At 42.1% G+C, this 27317-nt stretch overlaps 1 protein-coding gene and 1 long non-coding RNA gene across 2 annotated transcripts in view; both read right to left on the bottom strand.

Moving 5' to 3' along the window:
• LOC120565749 overlaps positions 1-10664 on the bottom strand; it is a 51417-nt gene extending 40753 nt beyond the window's left edge. The window contains exon 1 of the long non-coding RNA XR_005640280.1: positions 10311-10664. This is a non-coding gene — a long non-coding RNA (uncharacterized LOC120565749). The remainder of the gene's footprint in view (positions 1-10310) is intronic.
• Positions 10665-12556: 1892 nt separating this feature from the next.
• Positions 12557-27002, bottom strand: tmem59l (transmembrane protein 59-like). Its single transcript, XM_039812326.1, has 8 exons — positions 26689-27002; positions 25270-25375; positions 23975-24069; positions 23638-23790; positions 16760-16865; positions 16530-16644; positions 14614-14731; positions 12557-14386 (listed from the first exon to the last, which is right to left on the bottom strand). Exons 1-8 carry the CDS (start codon positions 26851-26853, stop codon positions 14228-14230), a joined length of 1017 nt encoding a protein of 338 aa, XP_039668260.1. The 5' UTR covers positions 26854-27002; the 3' UTR covers positions 12557-14227.
• Between the last annotated feature and the right edge of the window lie 315 nt (positions 27003-27317).

Below are 27317 nucleotides of genomic sequence, written 5' to 3'. Positions count from 1 at the left end.
AGCTGCTTTGTAACTGTATGAGCTGTTTGCCAAAATTAAAGCCAGGTCCCGCTTCCTACAGACACCAGGATCTGTCTGTTTGTCTCTCTGTTTTACGGTCTCTCCCTGACTCTAAATCATCTTTTATTTCTTTTCTTTTCCCATTCTGTGTGTTGCCAAAACAATTCTAATTGTCTGTTAAAATAACTCTTTGAACACAAGACATGACTTCACTACAGTCATGAATACAGATTAAGATTTGCAGAGATGGAAGATTGAAGGGGTAAAATGCTGAATTAAAGAGTTAAATGTCCATTGCCATCTGCATTTGTGTGTGTTTTGTGTCGATGGGTGGAGGTGGGCTGGAGCTTGGCATCGTTTAGGGTAATGTGGCTCTGAAAAAAATAAAAACTATCTTTGCTCCATGCTTTCCTATCACTCATGCATGCCGTCATTTGCATGTATATTGCAGACATAGAAATGCATATGGTTGAGAGGTTTCTAAACTCCCAAACCACCATCTCTCTTCTTTCCTTTTCTCTCTTTTTTCACTCTGCTACACATCACCTCATCCCAACCATCTCAAAATCTTTGCAAAATCTCTCCACCGCCATTTTGTCTCTCTTTTTCTCCCCTTTTGTCTGAAATATATTTAACACTCTTCCTCTCCTCCTTTTCTTTCTTGCTTGCTTAATTTCTCCCGTTTTTTTTGCTCTTCCAATGCAGCTTTTATTGTGAGCCCTGTTCTTTTTTTATTAGCAGTCTAGAAAGCGTGACATTTATTTGAACTGCTCTTGGAGTTTTTTCTTCCCCATTGTCTCAGTGAGGCTGCAGACCCCTCAGCGCCATGGCTCCACACAGGGTCAGCTCTTGCCCTCTGTCGCCATTCATAATTCTCATATCAGCCAGCAATGAAACTTCATATCTTCATATCAACGATCCCTGCCTTTTAATAACACGGGAAATTGCTGGTCTAGGTAGCTGCTTGCAATGAATATCAGCTGGATTCATTAAATCAGGAGAAATAAAAGGAGAGGAACATATCTCGTTAACCGTTGTTTTATGAAAAGAAAATTAGATCTGTCACTTACAAAATGACAGCGATGTTCTTTTCGCCAGGTACGTTTTGTCTACAACAAAAATGCCTTTATGTGATTTCTCTCGTTGTCTTTCTCACATGCACACAAACACACACTCTCACATGTGCAACACAGTGATGACCAGTGTACTGGAGCCTCTAATGACCACAGAACATTTTCCCTCCCATTGCTAAGTCTTCTCAAGAGAGCAACCTGGAAACTGAACGTAGGTGTGTGTGTGTGTGTGTGTGTGTGTGTGTGTGTGTGTGTGTGTGTGTGTGTGTGTGTGTGTGTGTGTGTGTGTGTGTGTGTGGCACATGCGCACATGCTCCCTTTGGCAGGGGCAGCTCCTGACTGATCTGTTTAAAGACACACCAGCCACTCTGATTACTGTCTCCATAGCCGGCCATAAATAATGAGATTTAGCTCAATTAGGATCCTCTTGAGGTGTAAAACAAGTGGAGAGGCTACAGTTAGCCTCCAGTAATCCACACAGCTCCTGCTCGGCCTGCTAGTGGATTACAACCCCCGGGTCACTGTTTATCCTTTACGTAAACTAACTGCTGTGTGCAGTGCTCGGGCTGTAGAGTGGAGCGGAGCAGAGCAGAGCAGAGCAGACACCTCCTGGCCCGATAGCATCTGATCGCTCAGCTACTTGACGAACAACAGGACACTCCGGCTTCCATCTCCCTCAAGCAGCAGTACCATCACCGCCAATGCTCCATCCATCTTCCAGCTCTTACTCTGGATCTCTATCTCTACTACTCAGACATGGGGACTGGAAGGGCAATTCAATCTCAGTCATAAATAAAAAAAAAAATAAAAAAATGTAAATTAAAAAAAAGGAATATAGGCTACCAGTCACAAAAATTACACAAAATAGTTTTTACTTTGAGAATGGTTGCTTACGCTCACCCTCCTGACCGCTATTTATCGACATGAATCCCAATTAGTATGATTGTATGAAAATAATTGTTAAATTTATGCAAGAAAGGCACATCATTTGCTGCTGCAAGGAATTATGGGACAGCATTATCTCCTTTCCTTTGGTAAAGGATGGTTCAGTGTACCCTGTGCTAAAGGAGGCACAAAAAAGAAGCATTGAAGCATGTTTCCTTTGCATTTGGAGAATTCGACAAAAGCTCTTGTCACGGCTGCCACTTATGGCCCTTTCACACCTGAAAGTCCGAAACCAAGGTTCATGTTTTTGTCACATTATATACATTGATCAGGTAGCTAAGTTTTAGTTTCACACTGCAGTTATGCAAACGCAGTAAATAACTATAATTCAATTTCAATTCAATTTTATTTATAGTATCAAATCATAACAGAGTTATCTCGAGACACTTTACAGCTAGAGTAGGTCTAGACCACACTCTATAAATTCCAAAACCCCAACAATTACAGTAATTCCCTCAAGAGCAAGTATTAGCAGTGGCTGTTGCGACAGTGGCGAGGAAAAACTCCCTTTTAGGAAGAAACCTCGGCAGACCCGGACTCTTGGTAGGTGGTGTCTGACGGGGCCGGTTGGGGGTGTGACGAACAGTGGCAAATAATAGTCACATTAAAGATAATGGAACAGTGACTTCGAAGGTAGTCGTGGAAGTTCATGTCATAGCAGGGCACATCGTGTCATACGTAGTAGTGCAGAGTAGTGCAGTCTCCTATACCGGATCCTGACTACTCTATGCGTATGAACATCACAGCAGGGCGTTGCGGGATGTAATGTGGCACTGCAGAGCATGGGTGGATGCGGTGGATGCGGTGGATGCGGCGGACGCAGCAGGACGCGGCCGGGCATTGCAGGGAAAAACATAAGGACTCCGGGGAGTAAACTCCCGAGAGCTAGGTTAGTAACAAGCATTTCTGGGACAGGATGCATACAAAAGGAAACAAGTGAAAACAGAGATGAGAGAGCATCTCAGTGTGTCATAGGAAGGAAGGAACTTCCCCGGCAGTCTATAATTATAGCATAGCTAAGAGAGGCAGGTTAGCTATACATGACTAAACTACGTCCTGTCGTCATCACATAGCCTACGTTAGCCGCGTCTCCCGATACTAGTAGGCTAATTGATTGGTTTGTGTATGGGCTTCCCCGTCCTCTCATATCCTCTCTCTGTGACAGAGTTTTTTCAACTGACTGCTGCTCACCCCGTGCTACCGCGGCTCTTTTTGTTTTGTTGCGTTGTTGAGAAGCAAGACAAGGGAACTTTATCCTACTTGGGTTTTGAGGAGCGGCAGCATTTATTCAGAGACCAACTGAAACCTAGACTGTAGCCTGCATTTACTACCACTTAAGGTCTTGTGTGTAACGTTTTTAGTTGTTCATTATCAAAATCTGTGTTGCCCATTCACAAACTTGTCCTTTTTCATGAATATTTACCACCACCATCAACTCCCAGTATTCGTATTGGCTTGAAATTTTACATTTGCACGAACTGGAGACGCTCCATATTCATGCACCATCTTGAAATACGTAACCCGCAAGGGACATACAGGACATACTGCTCCGCCTTTCGCGTTTTCGCTGTCACATGATAAACTCACAGGTGCTACTAATGCTGCTAATGGGTATCGTAGCTTCCCGGCCCTGGCAAGTTTGAAGAAGGAAACATGGAGGAACTGGGGTCTCATTTATAAACGTGGCGTACGCACAAAACGGGGCTGAAAATGTGTGTAGGCCTACGCAACTTCCCACGCAAAGGTTGTGATTTATAAAAAACAAACTTGACGGGAGAATGTGCGGTCCTCCACACAAACTCTGACCCATGCATACGCACATTTTGGAGACAAAATAGGAATTGCCGACATATGGTGAGGTGGTGAACTGAAGTCAGACTGCAGAAAGTAAATGGGAATAAGATTACTCGTAATATTTTCTAGTATTGATGCCTCACGCACATTCACTCATATATCATCCACGTTACCATGAAGATGAAATCCAGCAGTGTTATTTGCGCTTGTACTGAGATAATTGTTCCATAAACACCAACTCCAACTCAAATCTTAAATAAAAATTTGTTCTTAATATTTAATCGGCGCTGTCTCGCCATCACAGTGTCCGCTACGGAGCGCAGGAGGAGAGGATTATCCAACTGCATGGAATACAGGATATCAAACACCCTACCACTAGATAACTGCAGAAAACAGTGTAAATAACTAAATATCTGTCTTTAAAACTGTGCATAGATCATCAAATGTCAAAGTCTGAAAATACAGCCGTTAAGCTCTCACGCAATTGTTACCCTTAATGTCCTCGTTATCGGTCCGAACCTGCATGAAGAAAAGTGTGTTTGCCTAAAACACTTTATTTCGTCTTCAAATTGTATCTCGGGGTGGGGGATACCACTAGTAGATGCTGTGATGGCAAGGTGTTAACAATTACAAATTGTTGTAAAGATATAAATACTGCGGTAACCCCCATGCGTAATGCCGCATGATGGCACTGCTGGCCCTGCAGGAGGACTATGCTAATGGAAGAATCAGGAGAAAAAGAGACTTCAGGGACTTCAGGGACTTCAGGGACTTCAGGGACCATGACAATGACTGGCTGATATGCCGATTTAGATTTTCTAAAGCTGAGCTCTTGGATCTATGTACTGAATTGGGTCCAGTAGAGAGGGCAACGCGCCGGAACCGTGCCATCCCGGTCCAAATACAGGTCCTCGCCACTTCTGCGGGATAAGTGTTTTTTTTTTATAAATATTATATATATAATCTTCAACTTTATCATTAAGGCTTGTTTGGATATAATATATAGTTCTGTTAAATCTTATCATATATGTCTGACATATCGAAGCTGTCCCCGAGTGCTGTAATGCCTGCCATTTTGGACGCATACACTGTGCAAGAACAGGCCGAAATTATAATTCAATTTGCAGCAATTCCTGAACGTCTGACAAGTTTTTTGCTTTTTCTCCGCCAGTCATCATGAGACGGTGTAACAACTGCCAGTGTCATTCATACACTGATCAGCATTCACGAGGTGCTTTGCATTGACTATTTATGGTTAAAAATGGGCATGCACAGGGCGGGATAAGAGGCTGATCCACGTACGCATGCTTGTAGGTAATCTCTGATTTATAAAGGGAACATTTCTTACAGGTGTGCGTACACACGGTTTTATAAATCTGACTTTTTTTTGGCATACACCATTTGGGATTTTGGGCGTACGTACACTTATAGTAAGGATCCTATGCACAGTTTTATAAATGAGACCCCAGGAGTCTTCTTCTTCGCCCAGAAAAAGGATATTGAAAAGAGCAAGAGACCGGCATCATCAGGAAAAAAAGCGTGAAGTCTACCGTAGCTGTAATACGTACTTTGAACTGCATTGCGCGAGAGAGTTGATTGGGATATATGATCTCAACGCTAGATGGGAGAAATTCCCACACATTGGACCTTTAACAAGTAAACTGCCAGTTATTCGCTGCTCCAATAGCTGACAGCTGTCTGCTCTGGGCGCATTCACCGTCACTCTCTCTCATGTAGGCTACACACTATAAGCACTGAGCTATTCCTTAAGGATCTTCCCGGGTCTGAACCGAACCATGGTTCAGTTTGATCCAGACCAAGACTACCTCTTTTTGTACACATTCTCAAAACATCTTTTATATAATTGTCACCGCATTGACTGGTCTGATCCTGAGTTGGGAGGTGAGATACTTGATGGTAACTGTCCAGGGTGATTTTTATCTTAGTTAATTTTTTTCACGAATGTAACAAGTTGTTATAAACGAAGGGAACGTAATCTTTACATTTCTTTTCACAGTGTAATGCAGTTTGATAGTCCAGCAAAGCTGCAAGTTTAAGTTCTCCATGTATGGTGTCAACTTGAAATTTGCGCTGTTTTGTTCATTGGCAAAAGATAAGCACATTTCACAAGACAACTAAGCGCACAACGATAAGCAACATTACTCTGTGTGCAGTACAGAAAATCCATGTATTCAGGCAAGAAAGGTAATGCAATAAACAGAGTATCCAGTGACTTATGAGCATTGCACAGTGATGACGGAACTGCTAAGGTTAAGTGTTAATGTTTTTAAGATGACAGGATGAATCTTCATGTGGTTCCATAACTCACTTGCCAATCAGACATTAGGCCTATCACTCTTTTCTGAATGATTGACCACTGCAGGTATATTTGCAGGTTACAAAAAGGCTGCAAACTTCACCTCAGAGGTTTGAGCACACCTCAACCAATATGTGACAAAAACTGCAGTTTTGCAGTGGGAGAATGGAATGTCTCCCAGAGAGGTGAGGTCGGTCTGTCTGTCGGTCTTTTAGGCTTCCATTTTATGGCGTGTTGGTGAGGCCGACAGATATTGTTTCACTCCCCTTGGCAGAGCCAGGCCTCGCTGCTGACAGCAGGTTTTATTTGATGTGGACGTCCCGTGTTGGGTTTCAGAGCTGGCTTCAACATATGATCTCCATTATGACCAGAGGAGGAACGCATGTTGGTGGATGACTGGTGACTATGGGCAGACAGGATGGGGGGGGGGGTTGGAGTAAGGCCAACAGATGGAGAGTGGCGTGGAGGGAGAAATGTATGAAATAAATGAATGAAAATAAAAATAGAAACATGTGAAGGAATAAGTGAGAAAAGTGAATGGGGTTTGGTGTAAATTCAATCCAGTTTTGTAGCAGCTAGGCCCGTACTCCTTCATATTTAGCTGTGTACAAGTAAGAGTTTTGTCCCTTACAAAAATTGTGTGCAGAAAAAAGTAGGCTACTAATTTTTTAATAACGAACCAGGCTTTTTATTTCACAATTTATGGGGAGTGATTGGTTTGATTTCAGACTTTTACATTAAGGCACCGCACACACACACACACACACACACAATTTTCTTTTAGATATGCAGATGGACCACATCATCACATCATATACCATCTGTTCATTTATTACATAAAAGTCATCGCTATTAATGATGTTATTGGTATTTTGTATGTCAAACATGTCTTTGAAGAATATATAAGCCTATCAGTCTCCTTCAACTTATATGATTTTTACCTTATTTAATAAAATAGAGCGGTCAATGAGGACCGGACGGACATGGGCGGGCGTGGACGGCATATCAGGCTGGGGTTGGGCATTCCGCTGGGACTTATGATGGCTTTGGACGTGGCAGAATGGGTTCGCGATGGATGCGGCAGAACAGCTGGATGGCAACGGACGGCGAACTGGATGCCGTAACGGGTTCGACGCTGCTGGCAGGCAGCGCTGGCAATTCGGCGACTTATGGATTTTGGTTGAACGGAACTGGGCTTTGAAGGTTTCGATGGGGCGATGAACGGCGGCGGGACGTTTAAACAATGGATGACGGAAATTGAATGGCGCATCGGAATATCAACTTCCAGCCGACGGAACGACGATGGAAGCTGACGGTAAAGCGGGCGAACTGTCGGCGTATTCGGATATGGGCGCTTCAAATTCGAACTGGAACTTCAAACTTCAGGGCTGGACAACCTGATGGAACAACTGGCGGGACGCTACCGACGACTTCAATGACGACTTCTTCAAACGGACGGTCGACAAACGCATTCGGATGACAAAACGAACTGTAAACTGGGCTGGAACGGAGGATGAAACCAACGATCGACTGAGAGACAGATGACGGGATGGCGGGTTGTTCAAAACTTCACGATAACGATAAATATGGATGACGACGACGACTGATCAACGCGGAAAAGCGAAACGAAGGCATATCACGAAAATAAAGATTTCACTCCTATGGAACCCATTCATTCTTCTCCTCAAACAAAGATTCAATGTAAATATCAATTCGGAAAAGACAACTTAAACTCCTTCAATCAATACCTAGTTCAAATGGCGATATCAGACGGCAGGAATTTAATAGTCCAAATTTCTTTTATCAATGTATATATTACTATCTATATAATATTGCGTAACTGCTTTACAAAGACCGAGGGGAAAAAAAAAAAATATATATATATGTGCTCGGAATTTTGATTTGACATGTTAAAGCTCTGATTGAATCTTTGTTTTAGGTGCTGCCGAGGTTTATGACAGGTGAAATAAAGTTACTGCTCCAACCAAGTCCGCTCTGGTGGATGTTCCCCTCTAGCTCTGTTTGTGTGTAAGAAAGAGAGAGAGAGAGAGAGAGAGAGAGAGAGAGAGAATGTGTGAAACAATGCGGATGGCCCACAGAGAGATTGTGTGCGTGCGTGTGTGTGTGTGTGTGTGTGTGTGTGTGTGTGTGTGTGTGTGTGTGTGTGTGTGTGTGTGTGTGCGCATTTTCCAATTCCCTCCCCCAAAAAAAAACACCAAACTTTTCACTGTGGCAGATCTGACACAGAATCACATCATCTTGACACTTGTCACACACAGTTGGCATGACTCAGATGGCTGCGAAGTTGACAGGTGACATGCACAGCTACCTCTGTTATTTGTCCATGTGCACAAAGAAACAGTAAAAAAAAAAAAAAACAATAAAAATAAAACCGGTCTACTAGCAATACCAGCAATCAAGATTTCAATTTCAAGATTTGTCAAATAAGGGAAACAGCTATCAACCCCTAACACCAAAATAGTCAAATATATGTATTTCAGTGTTAAATCTATCTTAACTCCGTGGCATCTTTAATTTGAATAATTCTAAGACCATTACTCTGGCTTCTTTCTTTAACTTCTCATCTCCAGGTCACTTTCTTGCACAGGGTATACAGAGCAAGAATACATTACATGTCATCATTCTCTCTGAGTGTAATCTCTGAGATGAATTATTCACAAATATACACTACAATAGAATGTCCAATCAATCCCCCTGATGAACTCTCCTTATTCTTCCTTTAACTGTCTTTGACTGTCGCTCCTCTCTCATTATTCTGTTCATTTCCACAGTCAGACACACACACTGCTCCGTGTGTATTCACCTGTGTGTGTGTGTGTTTGTTTGTTGTTGGTGTGGGTGTGTGTGTGTGTGTGTGTGTGTGTGTGTGTGTGTGTGTGTGTGTGTGTGTGTGTGTGTGTGTGTGTGTGTGTGTGTGTGTGTTGTGTCTGTGTCTGTGTGTGTGTGTGTGTGTGTGGTGGCTTGTTTAATGCACTGCAGGTTGGCTCCTGCAGCAGGTCTGACCAGATAAGAGCAGCACACAGCGTTCTGCTGGGAGGGAGGGAGAAAGAGAGAGAGAGGAACATTGCCTCTTCACTCACATAAACCATTAAATTGTAATAATGGGGCCACCAGCATTCAAACCTGGATCCATAGCGCCCCCTGTGGGTGATAAGCTGTGTGACAGCCCAAGGGACAGGGGTCCTTTTTGTGCTGGGTTTGTGCACCCCGCTGCTGAATGAGGCACTCGTGTCAATTATTTGCGGTTGAATAGGCTTAAAGATGCGACAACTGTTTCGAAGAATGTGTAGACGAAGACGAGAAGGGTTGAATGAGTGAGGGAAAGGAGAGATCATGAGGAGAGAGGGAAGGGGAAAAGCGAATATCTTGGGGCCAGGGCCATAGCTACTAACAGTACACACCATTGTGGCCAAACATTTCTAAGTGGGAGTGGGGTTGTGCTGGGAGAATTTGGACTCAAGACCGCAGCATTGATATACCAAGTTATGGGTAAGGCCCTGTGTTGAGCCACTATCTTGTGGCAGAAAGAAGAAAACACCATCATTGTGCAAAGGATTTCTTCTAGCCAGTGCCAATGGCTGAAATGGATTAAACCCAGATTTGCTTGATGCCACACACACTCCGTTTAAAGTACGAGTGACATATATGTGTGTGTGTGTGTGTGTGTGTGTGTGTGTGTGTGTGTGTGTGTGTGTGTGTGTGTGTGCGTGGTCCCGAGCCTGAGGCTTCAGTGATCATAAAATCTCAGTTTCTCTCTCCCTGTGTCAACAGAGTGAAAACTTTTTTTTTATTATTTTTTGGGCTTTTCCCTTTATTATAGTGACAGTGGATAGACATGAAAGGGGGAGAGAGATGGGGATGACACGGTCGGATTCAAACCTGGGCCACTGCAGGACTCAGCCAACATGGGGCGAACGCTCTTACTGGGTGAGCTAGAGGCCACCCCAACAGAGTTAATACTGATTGTGAGAGAGACAGAGAAAGAGTGAGACAACAGGGCACATTTGCATTAAATGAGTCCAATTGTCAGTGTGAAAAGCACAATCTGTTCCTACTTTTTTCATTTTTTTCTCCTCCATGTCCACACACAAATATGGGATCTATTGTTGCCAGATCTGTTGGAGAGACACACACAGTCACACACATACGAGACCCCTTACCTTTCTCTACTGTCCTCTCTCCAGCTCATCATCAACGGGAGCCCAGCTGCTGCCAAACTCATTCAATGCACGCAGAGCGAAGGCCGGGCCCGGTCAAGTTACTGAAGTGGCACTACAGTAGGCAATTTTTCTCTCTTTACCTGAAGTGTCTGAATGTATGGCAGACAAATCAGAGCTCTGATCCAACCTTCACCTCCTGTGTGGTGGGTGAAAAGGGAGTCAAAGACACAAATGTGCCCCGTCTATCCGCGCAGCTTGAGGCATTGACCTGGTATGAGGAAACAACAAAAAGTCTGAGGATTCTTGTTCTAAAAAGTTTGGTCTAAGCCAGTTAACTTCCCATGATTCCTCTGACTTCACTAAAGGCTTGTACTAATTGTCGTCACCTGTCGACACACACTCCAGTGTTAATGAGGAGTGTCAGTGCTGCCTTCACAGTATGGTGACCAGCAGCACCACGCTTTCCACACTTCACTTAACACAAAAAAGTCCTGCCAAAACATCAGAGGGTAATGTAATGTAACACCCTCTTGTAGAGAAGCGTCTTTCCTTTGATTATTTGTCACAGCTGACAACAAGGAGGCATGTTTTGATATTTCCTTCTGTCTGTCTATCTTTCACACAGCCAACCAGCATGTTATGCTAATTGGACACATGCACTGGGAGTTCTGTTGTGTTGCCCCTGGTTTGTGTTTGATTATGTATTCATTGTATCTGGTCTGTTTATGATGCAACGACAGGGACGCCGAAGCAAATTTCTATGTTTTTCTTTTCTTTTCTTGAGTGAATCTTGTTTTAGAAGAAGCTTATTTAAATGAACCTAAATCTGTTACAGGTAAATGAAGATGGAACAAGGTGTGTTATTGTAATCTGCTCATATTTGCATTGATGTATACAGATTTTCTGGCCATGGAACCAGAATGTAATGCAAATAAATCTACTCTTCTGAACGGTCTCAGTGCAAGTTGAGGATCATTCAACCCTGCAAACAACTCTGAGCAACTTTTCATTCACAAATGATATATTCACTGTAAGGAGAAAATACAAATATAGATACGAGATTATGTGTAAATTAAGTTTGTAGTTGATCACATGTCGACCCTTTTGGTGTGGAGATTGATCTGAGCCAAAACGCTGAAGAAAAGTTTAAGAACTTCATTACATGTTTTGTCTTCTGCAGGTAAAGGCAGGCAGCTGCTTCATATATTGTCTCTGCAGTCTTCCCAGCAGCAAATGTTGCCTTCATTTGATGCTGCAGCTCTCATCTGTTAAGTTTTCAATGAGCATTTTTCATCCCTTCAGAAACAAACTTAATGTATTTTGTAGACTATTGTGCCCACCACATTAGTTTCTTGTTTAAGTATAGTAAGGAGAAAAAGCCACACGACAACAAAAACAAACAGCAAACATCTATCATCTACAGAACTTTCTCTCTGACATCAAATGTTAAAAATAAAAACACTCCCCTGATGCATAAACGTGTATAGTTATTAAATGTATCACTTAACACAAAACAAGGCACACATCACGGTAGTTTAAAAACTACTGAAACTATGCTGCCACCAAGTGGACAGCAACACTTATTACACATTCAGAGTTCATTGTCAGAGTGAGTCAGACTTTAGGAGAGAAAGATTGATCGGTGGAATTTTATTAACAGATTTAAAACCAAAACGTTTTTTTTTTTTTTACAAAGTCACCAGCGCTAAATGTAATAATGTGATTTTTGAAAAAGAGACTTAATGACCTAAATGATATGGCCAAAAGAATGTGGATGTCCGCATACTTGATGATGTGAAAGACCTTGACTGGACTGCACAGAGCCTGATCCCAACCCCAACAAACACCTTTGGGATGAATTAGAAGGCTGACTGTGGGCCAGGTCTTATCGCACAACATTAGTGGCCGTCCTCACTAATCCCTGCAGCCAGTGTACACAATCTAATAGGAAAGCCTTCCCAGAAAAGTGTATGCTGGTATAGCACTGTATTAAAGCCAATGGTTTTGGAATTAGGTGTTCAACAATCACACAAAAGTGTAATGTACTGGTGTCCACATATTTTTGGAAATGCAGTGTATTTTGAATTCCCCAGTATTCATTTAGTTATCCATCCTGCTATTTTTTTGACTTGGGGGTGGGTGGGGGGTTTCACTCACACGCGCACACACACACACGAATGTCAGTATACTTTTACATTACATTATACTTTTTTGTGTAAATGAAAAAAAAACACTTCACTCTCTAATTTATTTACAATGAAAACACTTTATTTCTTCATGTTGTAAGTATCATTTCATTGAAAATAAAAAGACCAGTAAAAAGGAAACAATACAGTTTGAAATTCATATAATACTCCTTGTGATATACCTTCAGTTTGAACCAGCGCAGATATCGATTGAATGGCTTTTAAATTAAGAGTCCTTCCTGTAAATCACGAGGATATCGTCTTTCATCATTATTACACATTCTATTCAATGTTTACAGTAAATAGTAACACAAAAAATCACAAGTCTACAGTAGAGTTTTGCCATACGGGCATGGCGGGCGGTTAAGCTAAACTATCAAAGCGTCACTTGCATGCACGGGTTATTGTCTATATTGCCTGGATGAAAAAAAGAGCGTTACAGGACATCAAAAGCACTGAGAGGGAAACAGAAAATCTTCTCTAAGACTGCAACTCTGTCCAATAACAACGGTCTATGTTAAAAGCTTTGCATTACACATTGTTACAGAGGTTATCCTTCAGTGTGTGCTCCTAGGACATACAAAATAGTCAGCTATTAGAAAGCACATGGCACATAGAACAGCTAAGAACTCTTGGAGTGATATAAGAGCAATAATATAATGATATTAATAATAATAATAATAATACAGTAATAGGTGCATTCTCCCTATGTGTCTATTTCCAATCTGTGTTGCAATGTATTTTACATACAGATCAATTGCAGTTGCATGATTAATTAACTGTACATGGCACTTTAATAACACTTTAACAGATGTTGATGATTCTGAATAGAGTAGAAAATAAAGTGTTTATTTAGCTCATTCTCAGACAGAGTGTTCAGTTTTCAATCCAGTTCCAGTTTTGAATCTACCAGTTTTTCAGTATTTGTGTGCTGTTGTAGATGTACAAGCACACACACACACACACACACACACACACACACACACACACACACACACACACACACACACACACACACACACACACACAGAAATATCCAAACTTACACAAACACACAGAGGAATAAGTTGATAAAAGCCACTCTTTTAGTTTTTGGAGTACGTGTGCCTTTGTTTCTCTGATCGTGGTGAGAATGTGTACCTCACCTGCAAATTGTTTTATGTGTTTGCGAAGGGGAAAACATGATTTTACATTTCTAATAATTGCTGCAGCGCTCACAAGAGTGCTCTCTCCATACATCTTCCTTTCCTCTCTCACTCTCAGCAACCCATCAATTAATCCAAACTCTGTGAGAACGAGGCAAAATTAAATCTAGAATGAATATCAGCATTTGTCTTCTCTCGTCCACGCTAGACATTAAAAATGCTATGAAAGCTCTCAGCTGCAATCCATCCTCCCTGCTTGTCTCCAGCGTGGCTCTCACTGACTTATCAATAAGCAATGGACAGGCTGATCATTAAGGATAATCTGAGAATGGACTTGATGAAATCTGGGCTGTACAAGGAAATGAAATGCCATCAGACCAACAAGACCAAGCTAGATGTTTTAGTATCATAATTTTAAATGATGGGAGCGGGTGCCATGCTCTTAAAAATATGTTTTTTTTTTAAAAATTCTGGTGACCGGTTGAGTCCCGTGATGTGTTTGTTTCACCCCTTGCACTGATGGGCCACGTATTTTAGACATGGTTACCCTGGGAAACAAGACAGCAGCTCTCCCATTGGTCCTTTTCTAAATGCAGGTTTTGTTCAGGTCAACTTTCACCGGCAGCGGCCCCGCCTCCTGGCTCTCCTCCGATTGTTTTATGGCGACAGCGATCACAGGACTCAGGTGATACGGGTTTACTTTGTGGGCATTATCCAGAAACTCTTTATCTCCATTGATGCTCAGCTGAAAAGACACAAAGAAGAAACGAGTGAGAACAGCGCCAAAACAAGCCACAAGTTCACCTTGACTTTCACACTCATTTAGAGTGCACTGTCATGTTTGCTGAGTCACCAAACCGCTGCAGACCTAGAACCCTTGAATTTGTGAGTGAAACTTAATCTTTTCAAGTCATTGCTTCCCATCACATGCAGTATGCAAGTATGCATTGGTTGTGGGTTCTGTGTGTGTACCTGCGTCTTGATGTGCTGCTCTGGTGCGGTGACGAGGCTGGCACAGCTGAGCCACAACATGACCATGATGGACAGGAAGAGACAGGCCGCTAAAATCCACCGCGGAAGGCCTGAACGTCTGCAGGACGAAAGAGTCGGACAGGAAAGGAAGGAGACGAGAGTTAGGGGATGAGACCGAAGAGGGCTAGAAATACAGAGAAACTAAACAATAAGACATCAACAAATATAACTCGCCTGAATGTAAATAAATATGTGAAAAATACACTTTGAAGCCTTTTTTAACATTGTCCTGCAAATCCCAACTACTTTAAATTGCTTTTCAAAGCATATATTGTAGCAATTGTTTTACATCTTTTATTGTGTTTTTCCTACAGTACCATACACGCAGCTATTAGTTTCCTTACTGTCAGTAAGTTAAATAATCCATCTCAGTGGCTGCACCTCAATCCATCACGTCTACCTTTGTTTTTGTTGAAGTTACAATATCGCTGCAAGGTATCAGGTATCACAGTTGAATGAACAAATCAGGTATGTGTGATGGATGAGCTATCTCAAGTAAGTTGCAAGTCTCTGCACGGTCATTTTCATGCTGACAGTAAACTGGAAATCAGACTAAGACTTAGGCCTGCCACACACTGTCTGCGTGGTGTGAGCGTGTCAGCTGCGTGGCGTGTCTGTTTTTATTTTGGCTCCCATGTTAACAGGTTAGAGCTTACACACTGCCTGCTTGACACGCACTGCTCGACGCAGTGAAAACGCATGCATGCTAGAAATAGAACCGACGCCTATTTTTCACACGACACGCAAGCGTGTTGGAAGCGTTTCCAGGCAAAATAGAATACGAAAAGATGTTTATATGTCATTTTGACACAAATACATATTAATAAATGACATGTTGATGTTTGAAAGTCTCTAGGTTTTGAAATAAATGCAGTTATAAATGTAATTGAATTAAAAAATAATAAATAATTATTGATTTTTCAAATATTGTACCTGTCAATACAGAACAAAATATTCTGTAGCCTATTTTGCCGTCAATACTGCCGACGTTGTCTTTGCTGTAATCAAATCAGTACATATTTATGTTTAACATGAAGTATACTACTGCTTGAGTGCAGTAAATCAATGGGAAACATACAAATGTACAGACAAGGCTAGCAGCAGCAGCAGCAGCACCGCATCAGACACGTTTCTGGTGTGTAAAGACATCCACGCAGCCGTCACGCAGCTGACACGCAACAGAAACGCGACGCTCATGCCACGCAGCCAGTGTGTGGCTGGCCTAAGTGGTTTGCTTTTGGAAATGGTTGTCACTAATATTAAGTATATTTCATGGGGGAAGCATTAGTTCTCTCATTTAAGTCTTTAAAGGTCCCATGGCATGAAAATTTCATTTTTTTAACATTAATATGCGTTCCCCCAGCCTGCCTATGGTCCCCCAGTGGCTAGAAAGGGTGATAGGTGTAAACCAAGCCCTGGGTATCCTGCTCTGCCTTTGAGAAAATGAAAGCTCAGATGGGCCGATCTGGAATCTTGCTACTTATGAGCTCATAAGGAGCAAGGTTACCTCCCCTTTCTCTGCTTTGCCCGCCCAGAGAATTTGGCCCGCCCATGAGAAAGAGAGAGACATCAAGGCTTTCAAACGAGCAAAATGGCAGTTGGTCAAGGCCACACCCCCACCCTCCACCTTGCCCCCTCTTTCCTCCTCAATAGCTACAGACACAGAAATGACACATACTAAGGAAAGCTCATTGTGGGACTGGCTCTAGTGGCTGTAATTCTGCACCAAGGCTGAATTTCGGGAAAGAGACTTCAGATACAGTATCAGGGGACCACTAAGGTCTATATAAAAGCGCAAAGAGCACCATGTCATGGGACCTTTAATTCTCAACAGGGTAACTCAAGCTCCAGCTCACCGTGACATGCAGCCGAGGAAGTCGTGCTCAGCTGTGGGGTCGTCTGTGTGCTGGACAGGGTGCTTCCCTTTGCCTCCAGCTTTGGATGCTCCCCTCTCGCCATGTCCCCTCACACCTGCCAAACAATTCATTGAAGGAAAAAAAAAAAGATTTCAGTTGGATGCTAATAAGGGACATGCATGTGCTGCTATAAATCAATAAAATAAGAATTGCGTTGAATATGTTCACACCATGGGGTCTCTGGGTGTGAGAGTGGACCTGAGGCCAGGGTTTGTCCGCCACGTTGGATCGAGGAGCCTGTAGCTCGGGCAGAGAGTACTCCATCTCTGGCTGGCTCTGAGGAGAGAACAACAACAGCATAGACACTCAGCCATCATAACAGCTATTATACCACAGTCATTTACCAGGAAAGGGTCTGTTAAAGCGCTGTGAGGTCAGACCACAGAGGAGCTCCAACTAACAATAGTTGGCTTGGAAGCTTGAATGAGAGAAACACCTCAGGAGATGAATTAACTATGACGATTTCATTTTTACATTTCCAAATGTAGCACAACTAAACAGAACAGTAAGCATTAAAGGACTATTCAGACGTCAAGGAAATGTATCAATACTTCTCTCATGTCCGTATGGTAAATATGGAGCTAAGCTGTTCCCCCTTGTTTCCAGTCTTTATGCTAAGCTAGGCTAATCACTTCCTGGCTCTTGCTCCATATTTAGCCTTCAGACATGAAATTGGGGTCAAACCTTATTTCCCAAAATGTCCAACTATTCCTTTAACACCACATTAATGGTTAAAAAAAAAGGATAACACATTTAAATGAAGTTCTAATATATAGTAGATGTACTGTAAATCCAACACCCAGCTGATAGTCACCTTATGTTACATTAAGATCAATATTAAAACTGTACAAGTTACCTCTATGTAAAGCATAGCTTGATATTTAGTTGAACTTTGGACACTTTAAATAAGGTGAAACCCAAAATGCTCTTTTTGTTTGCTCTGCTCCACAGAAAAGTCAGAGGTCTGCAGCCCTGGAGCTGAGTTGGAACCGAGTTAGGGTTAGACTTTTTCTCAGCCTGTAGCATGATCAATCACGGTGAGGTAGCCAAGTAAAAATAAAAAATGGAAGAAAAGACATTTATGTCGAAAGCTAGAGAAAGCTGAATTAACTCTTCTGTTCAGTAAAAAGTCTCTGAACACTTAACTAGCTAAATTAATTGGGAGCACTCAATATGTTGCATAACTTAATCAAACAGCCCTCCAAATAATGAATCCCTTCCTTTGTTCTTGCCTGCTCAACATGTAAAACAGTATCTTTCTCACCTAAACCCATTTAATAAAACTCCTTGAACTGGGACAGCACCTCTGAAAAAAAAATAGCTTTAAAAACGACTGCTACACACAGTATTTGCACTGTTGTGTGTTTCATTATGTGAACAGTGTTTCTGGTTCCCCCTGGAGAACTCATTAAAAGAGGATTTTGGTTCCCCACTGCTGACCCTCCCTCCAGTAGTCGGCTTTAACTATACTATTGCTGGCCTCAGCAACAACAACCACACTCACACGCACACACTCACACGCACGCACACACACACACACACACACACACACACACACACACACACACACACACACACACACACACACACACACACACACACACACACACACACACACACATATCAGAGCTGTACAGTAAATCCCACTGCAGTAGCATCAACCTCCCAGTATTTATCGATTCTGAAACTAAGTGGATCGATGAACTTTGAAACCTCTTGCTGTGTCTTACACTATAATGGGAAGGCAGCAAAATTCATTCACTCTCATTACTTTACTGTGGAAGACGATTGATCTGTTTTCTACTAAATGATTTCAATCACTTTTCCAGAATAACAAAACAACATACTGTAGTCAACTGTGGAGACATGACCGGTTAGTTTGCTTCCCAAAACCCTTACAATCCTTCAAAGCTCCTCTGTTGAAAAAGTTATTTCACAACCGGGTTTATTACCCCTAGCGAGCAATGTTTTCGGACAGGGTGCATTGAAACCAGATGCAGAGGCAGTGTGAAGGTTTGGGGAGACGTGAGGGGGCTGATTCTCATTGGCTGCAGACTGAGGAGATCTAACCATCAGAACGAGCGGAGCCTGATCTGCATCTGTCATGCATTATGAGAGAGGGAACGCAAAAGGTGCTCTGGCTTACAGAAAGAGAGAGGAGAGAGACAGAGAGAAAGAAATAAAGAGGGGTTTGAGAGTTCAGAAAACGTCTCAGCCATGAAGAGACAAGCTTTCAGGCAGAGGAGTGGTGGATACAGTTAGACTGCATCTCACCCTCTTAATTTGTTGATTTTGGGCCTGGATACAGTCTGTTTTTTGAGGGTCGACAAATGAATTCAAACGTGTAATGTGAAAGAACTTTGACTGACTTTAATCACAAAACATTGTCTCTTTGCCTCCATATGGAGAGGGGAAATGGTTACAAAAGGTATCCAAGGCCCCTCTGGCTGTGCATTAGGTAAGCAAATTATTCATCAAACAAAGACACCTTGGGGGATTATTTTGCGTAAATTGGACTTTAAATTGGACTGATACTGTCCAAATCATGGCCTTTAATCTAGAGGCCTTACATCTGAACTTTGATTGCAGCACCCCCATGTGGTCAATTAAGACCACTTTTGTATATCTCCATTAGGCATGGGACGACATAGGAAAACAGAAAATGTATCTAAAATGCAAAAAACAACAACATCTGTTAAAGGGTTTAAACCTCAGACTGAAACACAAGTAGGATTAAAAGACATTTCTGGTGATATTCTGCATTTCTCTAATTGTCAACACATCTCATAAAAAGACTAAAACCAACAATAAACAGATCCTATTGAGTATCAAAATTCTGATATAGCTTCTTGGTCTGTGCCATAGAGCTCCATTGTTGCCCAAACTGAGTGACAACTTCGTCAGGATAAACATGGGCTCTGTAGTTTGTTGTGAGTAAATCCCACATACACATACACGAGTGCGCCAAATGTCTCATGAAATAGAGAGGCAAAGTCACGCCCTTCTACTTCCGGCCAATGGGACCTATCTTTAGAAAAAATATGAACGAGAGTCAATGGAGAGATAATAATTATTTTTTGATCCCGTTTGAATTGAGCCATGGATTACAAATATGATATTTGTCAATTTAAAAGATCATTTTTCAACCGAAGAAAGTCTCAGTTTATTGTTAAACTGTTGAAGTATAAGACTGTGAAAATACGTAATTAGAAAGACTACACACTTCAAAGTCGCATGGATGACGTCTCGCTGAAGCTACTGTTAAAGAAATGATGTTCCTTTGAGTTTTGTTAATCATTTCAATATTTCTCTGAATGCATCGGTTCGAAGCTGTCTCACTGTTTTCTGAGCTGTGACATGGAGATGTAGTCAAATTACCTATGCAGAGGGGTTTTGCTTACTGTGAGAGCTGCAGAAAGGCTTGAGACTGTTCTGACAGCCTGTCTTTGGATAAGGAGACAGTATGTCTGAGTGACCATTAAAGGAAAAAGCTAAATACATTTAAGAGCTTGTAATTAGTTACTGGCAATTGTTGAAAAACCTTTTCATTGGTTTGTAAAAATATTCATTTGGCTGCTTTCCAATAAAGCATAGACTGCTTCTTATGAAATGTATATATTCTCACTATGTATCCCTGTGTCTTTGGGAAGCTGCCAAGTAAAACTGAACTGGTGAGAACTTGATACTTTTTTCTCTGTAACTTCCCTGTAGTTAATTACATAAAACTTTTGCAATATATTCTCTATCTGCTGATGAAAATAATTCCCAACATATGCACTATTTACTTCTGTTTGTTTAAAAAATATAATGCCCAGCTTTGTTAGGAAACTACTGAGTCTTGTGAACATTACATTACATTCCACTCTCTAAAAACTCTAAACAAAGCCTCTCTCATCTGTTTTAATTGGTTTCATATATTTGTGTCATGAATTGTTACACTGTTTTCCTTTCTGAAGATTTATCTGCATGAACCAGCCTTGAACCGATCCTCCTTTCCTCTGAAGCCTCTCTCTTATCTATCTTCTCTTACGTCATCTAAGTGAATGGAGCGATTGGAAGAAAATCTATATATTCTTGTGTGTCTCATTAAACTTAAGAACACTGTGAACTGAACCCTGCTTTGTGTCACTTTGTCCTCCGAGATCTCGTAATGCTTTCAGAATCATCTCACAGAGGTCAAGCCAGTAGATGATAGGATACAAACAGCAAAACAACTGATCAGTTTGTTTTAGAACGCTGAGCCTTGTTTAAAGATGAGAAAAATATACTTGTGACCCAATTTTAAAAGTTTGTCTTCAGTAGGAACTAATGGGCTTGGGGCTGAGAGCATCCTGTATGTAATGTTCGTGCTTAAGTCACTTTCAGTGTCTTGTGCCTGGAGGAGTAAACTAAACTGAGAAAGTACACCGACTTCCTTTTCAGTGTAGCATCATAAGTCAAAGTCACGCTTCCTTCAAACACTGTTATTTCACAGGAGCTCTCAGTTCTGTTCAGGTTTTTTTTTTTTTTTTAAATGTATTCGGGCAGAATGACTAATGCTATCGTCAAGAACAAATAGGGTAGGGACTTTCTCTCTTTGTATTCAGCCTTACGCCGAGTTCAATTTGTTCTGCAGGCCAGCTCGTTAACAGAACCACAGCTCATTTGGAGGAAGTCTTAAATCAACTCACTTTTGTCCCAAACACTCTGACTCCGTTGCACTATCATGGGCTGATTTGTGAAAATAACAAGGGGGTGAAGGGAATCACCGAGGTAAAGTGCTGTTTTGCCAATATTTCCTCAAAATTACAAGTTTTCTTTATTTTTTTTCCTTCACTGGGGGACAAACCACAGTTGTCACCTAAAAGTAACCTACTCCACCCTTATAATCTGAACTAACTGCTACCACTGATGTTTGTTTGTTATGCACATGACCAGTTATTCTCACAACTTGAGGTCACACAAGCACACAGATGGATGTTTAAGTACAGCCAGCTCTTTATGGCCATCCACATAATTTATATGGCAGACAGCGTTGGCTTGTTCCCACCCCCTCTGCTGTCCCTCAATTTAGCTGGACTTTTTCTGTTGTTTCAACACTCGGAGAGTCAATCTGTCAACTTGGTGGCGGTTTGCCAGCTGCCCACTAAACACAGGCCTGATAGTCTTCTCACAGCCCCGTGGAGCCTGGCTTCCCCTCACTGCTTCAGCCTGCATGTCACTTTCATAAAGAGCAGACATCCATCACTATGTCTGAAAGAAATGTTAGTAATTTCATGTTCTGTGGCTGCTGCATCTCTACAGGAGGTGGTGCCTAAGAGTCCACTCTGCACACAGTTTCTTAAACCTAATAGTGAATTTCAGCATATAAAAGACTCTATACTATTATAAAGTAGCCCTTCTTTATGGATTACTGTGTATGAATACTGTAATTTCCCATTGAGCCCTTTAATTATGTAGCTAAAAATGCCATCAAAGTCACAAACGGGAAACCCCCTGACAGGGATGCAGGTTTCTGACCAGTTTTTGGAGGACATAGTTGGGTAGTCTGGTGGTTAGACAGACCAATACTTATTATAGCCTTAATGTATAGGTGGTTTACTGCATTGACCTTAGCAATATGTGCAAGCTCGACCTAGAGAGCCAGAGTATTTCTGCATACACCTATAAATGTGCTATGAAATCATAAAAAATGTGAAGAAATGTTTAATCTGCATCTGCATACAGATCTGCATGAAAATACACACAAAGTGACAGATATTCACTGGATGTATATGTGTACTGACATAAGTAGTTCATCAGTTGTAAAAATTTTCAAAAAAGCCCTTAACTCAAATCCTGTAAAAAAAAAATTAAAAAAATCGTTGATCCGGACCAAAGATAAATAGTTCCCAAACTTTCAACCACTTTTACAGTTTTTCAGATGTTCAACAAACAGACAAACCAAAGGGGGCCAACATATAATTTCCTTGGTAGGGGTTAGTCATGAAACTGAGTCTGTCAGCTCCATTTCAAATTACAGAACTAAAACTTCTGAATATGTATTTGTCACAGCCAGAACGTTATTCTTTAGTGCAGTCTAAATCTCCCAGTGAGTCTCCATCCTGAGGTGAGTTTACCACAGCTGGCCCTGCCAGTTATCAAATATGCATGGTGCTGAAGTAATTGACATCATTTAAAAGGACATTTATAAACAATTAAAGTGCTGAAAAAATGTGTGCAGCTCTCTGAAGTCAGCCACCTTGTCCCTATCCCACTGTGCGCCCTTGCTCACTCAACCTTCACAGATGCACTGACTCTAAAATGGGCTGTGAGTTGTTTTGGCAGTGACCCAAGCTCTACGGCAGCGTATAGCTTAGAGGATATATTTCACCATCTTAACAGGAAGCAGGGGTTAGCTCAACTAATAATCTATAAGGTCTGCTTGCTTGCTTTTAACCTCCAGGTAAAAACATGTGACATGAAAAAGCTTTGAAGATATTAATCTTATCATTTTCCCCCATCATGACTCAGTGGGCCATAATATAGTGTATGAGGACAGTTTATTTATGGAGATTTTAGTATGCATTTGTCTGTCTTTTGCAGCGAAGCACTTAAAGATCCAAACTGTGTTGCGAGTGCAGATATTCAGAATGACGCGGTAAAATCTACAGCTACAGCTCAAATTTAAACATAATTCCTAAATTAATTCTGATTCATGCAACATAGACAAAAACTGTAAAGAAGTACACATATTCACACCATCACAGTATAAAGTGGTGTAGTCTGTGTTTGTCTTTGCTTTTGTTCCCTGATAAGATTTGGTATGAAGTGTGTTGGATGGACTTCAACCCAAACAGGAAGAGGACTCACTTTTAAAAGCTGACTTTGCTGCTGTGTTTTCTCGCAGCATTGCAGGTGCAGAGATCACATGTCAGCCTAATTTCTTAAATTTTTGGGAGTGACGTTTGGGTCAGTGTAGCTTTAAGTACATACATAAACTGTGAATAGAAGAGAGAACAGAAAACGTTCCTTTTCCTGAACATTTAGCATAATCTAACTTTGACCATTTATCTATGAATTGTCTTACCTGAAAAACCACAACTTTTCCATCATCAGCCTGCAGGTAGAAAGTCCAGGTGGAGGAGATGAAGCTCTGGGCAGAGCTGACGATGTCGTTGCACCAACTGGACACGGCCTCCATCACAGAGGGGGGCTTAGGGCGGAGAGTCATGGCCCTGAGCTGCGGAAGAGAGAGCAAGATCCTCTATTACAAGGAGAAGCACTGACTATGACTATGAATGTGCTTCAGTAATACTATATGTGCACACTTGTGTCGTCAGTAGTGATATTAACACCCAGACATCTAAAGTCACTTTGGCTCTCATAGCTGCATTTGCAGTGTTTGTGTGTGCAGCCTTTCTCACCTTCCTCCTCTTGATCTCAGGTTCAGAGGGTTGGCTGGCACAGCCGGTGCAGCAGGCCTCCTGCTCCAGCAGCTTAATATATGCCTCCTGGCAGGCTGGAGAGAGAGAGAGAGAGAGAGAGACAGAGAGAGAGAGAGAGAGAGAGAGAGAGAGAGGGAGAGAGAGAGAGAGAGAGAGTTGTGAAGCATGAAAGAAGAAGCATGATGATAAAAAAAGAAAGAGACGAAGAGGGGTGTGAGAGAGCAAAACGATAAAGAAGAAGCATAAAAGAGAGTGGGCATGGAGCATGTTTATGTGGAAGGAAGATAAAGATGCAAGGGAGATGTATCTGTTGGCCATCCGCGGAGACCATTCACTCCACGTTGCCGTGATTAAAACAGGGGGCAACGGGGCATCTGCCTTCTGGACAACAAATCATATAATTGATTTCCAATACAGCAGTTCAAAAAAGCCCGAAACACCCGGCAGAAATACTCACTAAGTCTGGCAGCTTTTAGGAAACAGTGCAATATTAGCCGAGCTGTTGTGTTCAACATTTTTGATGTTTAGGTAAAAGAGTCCAGTCTTGTCAAAAGGATTCACTTCTTCAAAGTTTTAAGAGACAATTTAAGAAGAAATAGCTGGAAGTTCAACGTGCATTTTATGTTGCACTTAGTAAACTTAGGTTGAAATGAATCATATTGGCTATACTTAGATTGGATTTTTACGAGGATTTGGCCCACTGCCATTCATTTTGACAACATGTTAAGGACTGACGCCTCAGCAGCAGGGCTGCACGATAAAGGGGAAAATATGCGATATGCGATAACGTTGTTGAATATCGCGATAACGATATTACTTTCCAGAAATAACCAGATATTAAAATGTACTCAGTTCTGCTGCTTTCCGTATACTGCTAGAATACAACAAATTGATTGTTTAATTTAAAACAAATGAAAGAAAATCATTTCTAACATTCTTTTATTGAATATCTTTTATTATATATATATATAAAAGGCACCACTAAATAATAACAACAGATCATTATAAAGTGCAATTTTCTGATATTCTCTTTCAACTATCACAAAAATCTCTGAGTGTCTTTTGCCATATGTCGCAGCCTTTCGCGATGTGTTTATTGCCTCAGTTGATATGACGAAGACGATATCATTGCGATGACGATAAAAAAAAACTGATATATTGTGTAGCCCTACTCAGCAGCTTAAACTTTGGCCTCGGTCTGCTCAGAAAGACTGTCAGACCGGCAAAGCCATTCAAACAGACAGTCCAAGAGACAGAGTGACACACTGACTCACCTCCCTGACACTCCTCCCTGCTGGTGTTGAAGCCGGCGTTGCCATTGACAAACTGGCAGATGGAGTAGAGACGACAGCCGCGGTGACAGGCGTTCATTATGGAGTCCTACCAGGCAGACAGAGAGAAGAAAGGGAGATGCAAAATTAGAGATGTCTCCTGCACTCTTGCATAAACCTTGTTAGAATACATGACAAAGATGGGTTATGGCATCCCTTAATGACATGGTGCAGCTGTTGTATTATAGCCTGTCATAAACAGTTGATAGCTTTCAAATGAAAACCAGTGATAATGAGCCAGTAGCAACAAAAAAAAACTTGTGCAGGAAAATGGGGTGGTGAGAAAATAGGATGCACATTACTGTACTTCCTCTTGTCATAATGCATTAATTCTGTTTGAAATAAGGAAACAGCGCCCTCTGGTGACCTCTCTGGGAACAGGAGAGACAAAGAGATGCCCTGACCGCGACCATGAACGGTTTATTACAGTCTTGTGCTTGTCATCATCTTCACTGCGTGTCCCTGTGTATTCACAGAGGGGTGTTTATCTCAAACCATTCAATTTATAGTTTGGAGGTGAGTCAGGCGACTGTCTATTCAGCATTTCTGTAGTTACTGCCCAGTATGTTGACCCTAAAACTCAACATATTATGCTCAAGTCGCTCGTTTTCAATCACATTCTTCAAAGCAGGCGACTGTGAACTGCTTTGCAGCTCTGCTCCTGCTGCCATGCAGGATGCCTGAACCACACCTGAAGGCAGCACAGGAGGAGGAGGAGGAGGAGGAAGAAGAAGAGGGGGAGGTGGTGGGAGGAAAAACATCCGACACTGGAAATCTAGGTAAGGCTATAAAACACATAAACTCCATGGTGAGATTACCAGCAATCATTTACCGTCCTGCTAGGGTCTAGTCTGGCGTCGTCTAAGCAGGACTGTCATTAAAAGATAACTGTTTCATGGTTCATAATAGTCTCACTGATCGCCCACAGCATGCGCTACGCCTGCCCTGGCCGATCTTAATTTTGGATTAAGGATGTATCAATTATTGGCGCAGTTTAAAGCGAGTGCATCTCAAGATGAGCTGACTGAACGCAGTGCACTTCTTGGACGAGTCTGTGAGGTGCAGAAGAAAATGAGCTGCATCCATCTTTCGGCCTAATTGTGCGCCGTAGCAACTAAGAGGATGCAGCGAAAAATCGGAGCGAGCATGCCATTACGCACAGACAACATTAACACATTTCTTTTATATTTTTCATGTAAAGATAGAGGATGTTTTTTTTTTAAAGCCGAGTATATGGTGTACGTCTGTGTGTCCGTGCGGGCGCTGAAATGTCGGACAGCAGGATGTAGCATATCTGTCAGCTTTTCGATAATGCGCTTTCTGCAGAGGCAGCCTACCCTACAGCACACAGGAATAACTTACTTTAGCAGGGCTTTTGTTTTTGATGGTGAGCTGGCATTGTTTTTTGCAGTAATTGATGTCGCCCAGTTGGTTGTCAAACAGATCCGAAGACGCCGCAGCGAGCCCGGCAAGAAGCAACGAGAGTAGGGCCGAGAAGCCGCACATCTTTTCGCCGAGCCGGAGCATCTGAAACCCTGGAGAAGAGGAGCGGAGAGTCGAGCGTCAACCAGCACTGAGCTCCCTTTGTGGCGGCGCTGCTGCTGGTGCGGATGCTGCTGATGATGCTGCCTCAGCCCGGGTCCTGTCTGCTCCGCTGGTCTGCCTCTGCTCGTGGCGTCACGCGCATCATCATCATCATCATCATCACGCACAAGCTGGCCCCCCTAAACACACACACACACAACCTGCCTTCACTGCAGTGCACAAAGTGGCAGTGATGACATTCATAAAAAAACAAAAAATGTTAGTTGAAAAGGGCCAAGCTGCATATGCCCTGCACAGAGCAGACAAATGGTGCCTTTGTTAAAGTATTGACAGTTCATGCATAATCAACGTAGGCCTATCCGTTGAATGGAAAGATCCTGCTGGGACATGTGGGCGACAACACATATCAGCTGAGGAGAGATTGCCTGGAGATCCAACAACTAATA

The sequence above is a fragment of the Perca fluviatilis genome, chromosome 9, assembly GCF_010015445.1.
Source record: "Perca fluviatilis chromosome 9, GENO_Pfluv_1.0, whole genome shotgun sequence".
Taxonomy (NCBI): Eukaryota; Metazoa; Chordata; class Actinopteri; order Perciformes; family Percidae; genus Perca; species Perca fluviatilis.
The sequence above is the reverse complement of the archived record's forward strand: the minus strand, read 5'-3'. Positions and strand labels throughout refer to the sequence as shown.

What these genes read in the sequence shown, in the direction of transcription:
- tmem59l (XM_039812326.1), bottom strand. Translation starts at nt 26,853, where the DNA reads ATGCTCCGGCTCGGCGAAAAGATGTGCGGCTTCTCGGCCCTACTCTCG. An exon ending in CTGAGATCAAGAGGAGGAAG is followed by an intron (nt 23,791 to 23,974) that starts GTGAGAAAGGCT and finishes TCTCTTCCGCAG; the next exon opens with CTCAGGGCCATGACTCTCCG. An exon ending in TTCCTCGGCTGCATGTCACG is followed by an intron (nt 14,732 to 16,529) that starts GTGAGCTGGAGC and finishes TTCGTCCTGCAG; the next exon opens with ACGTTCAGGCCTTCCGCGGT.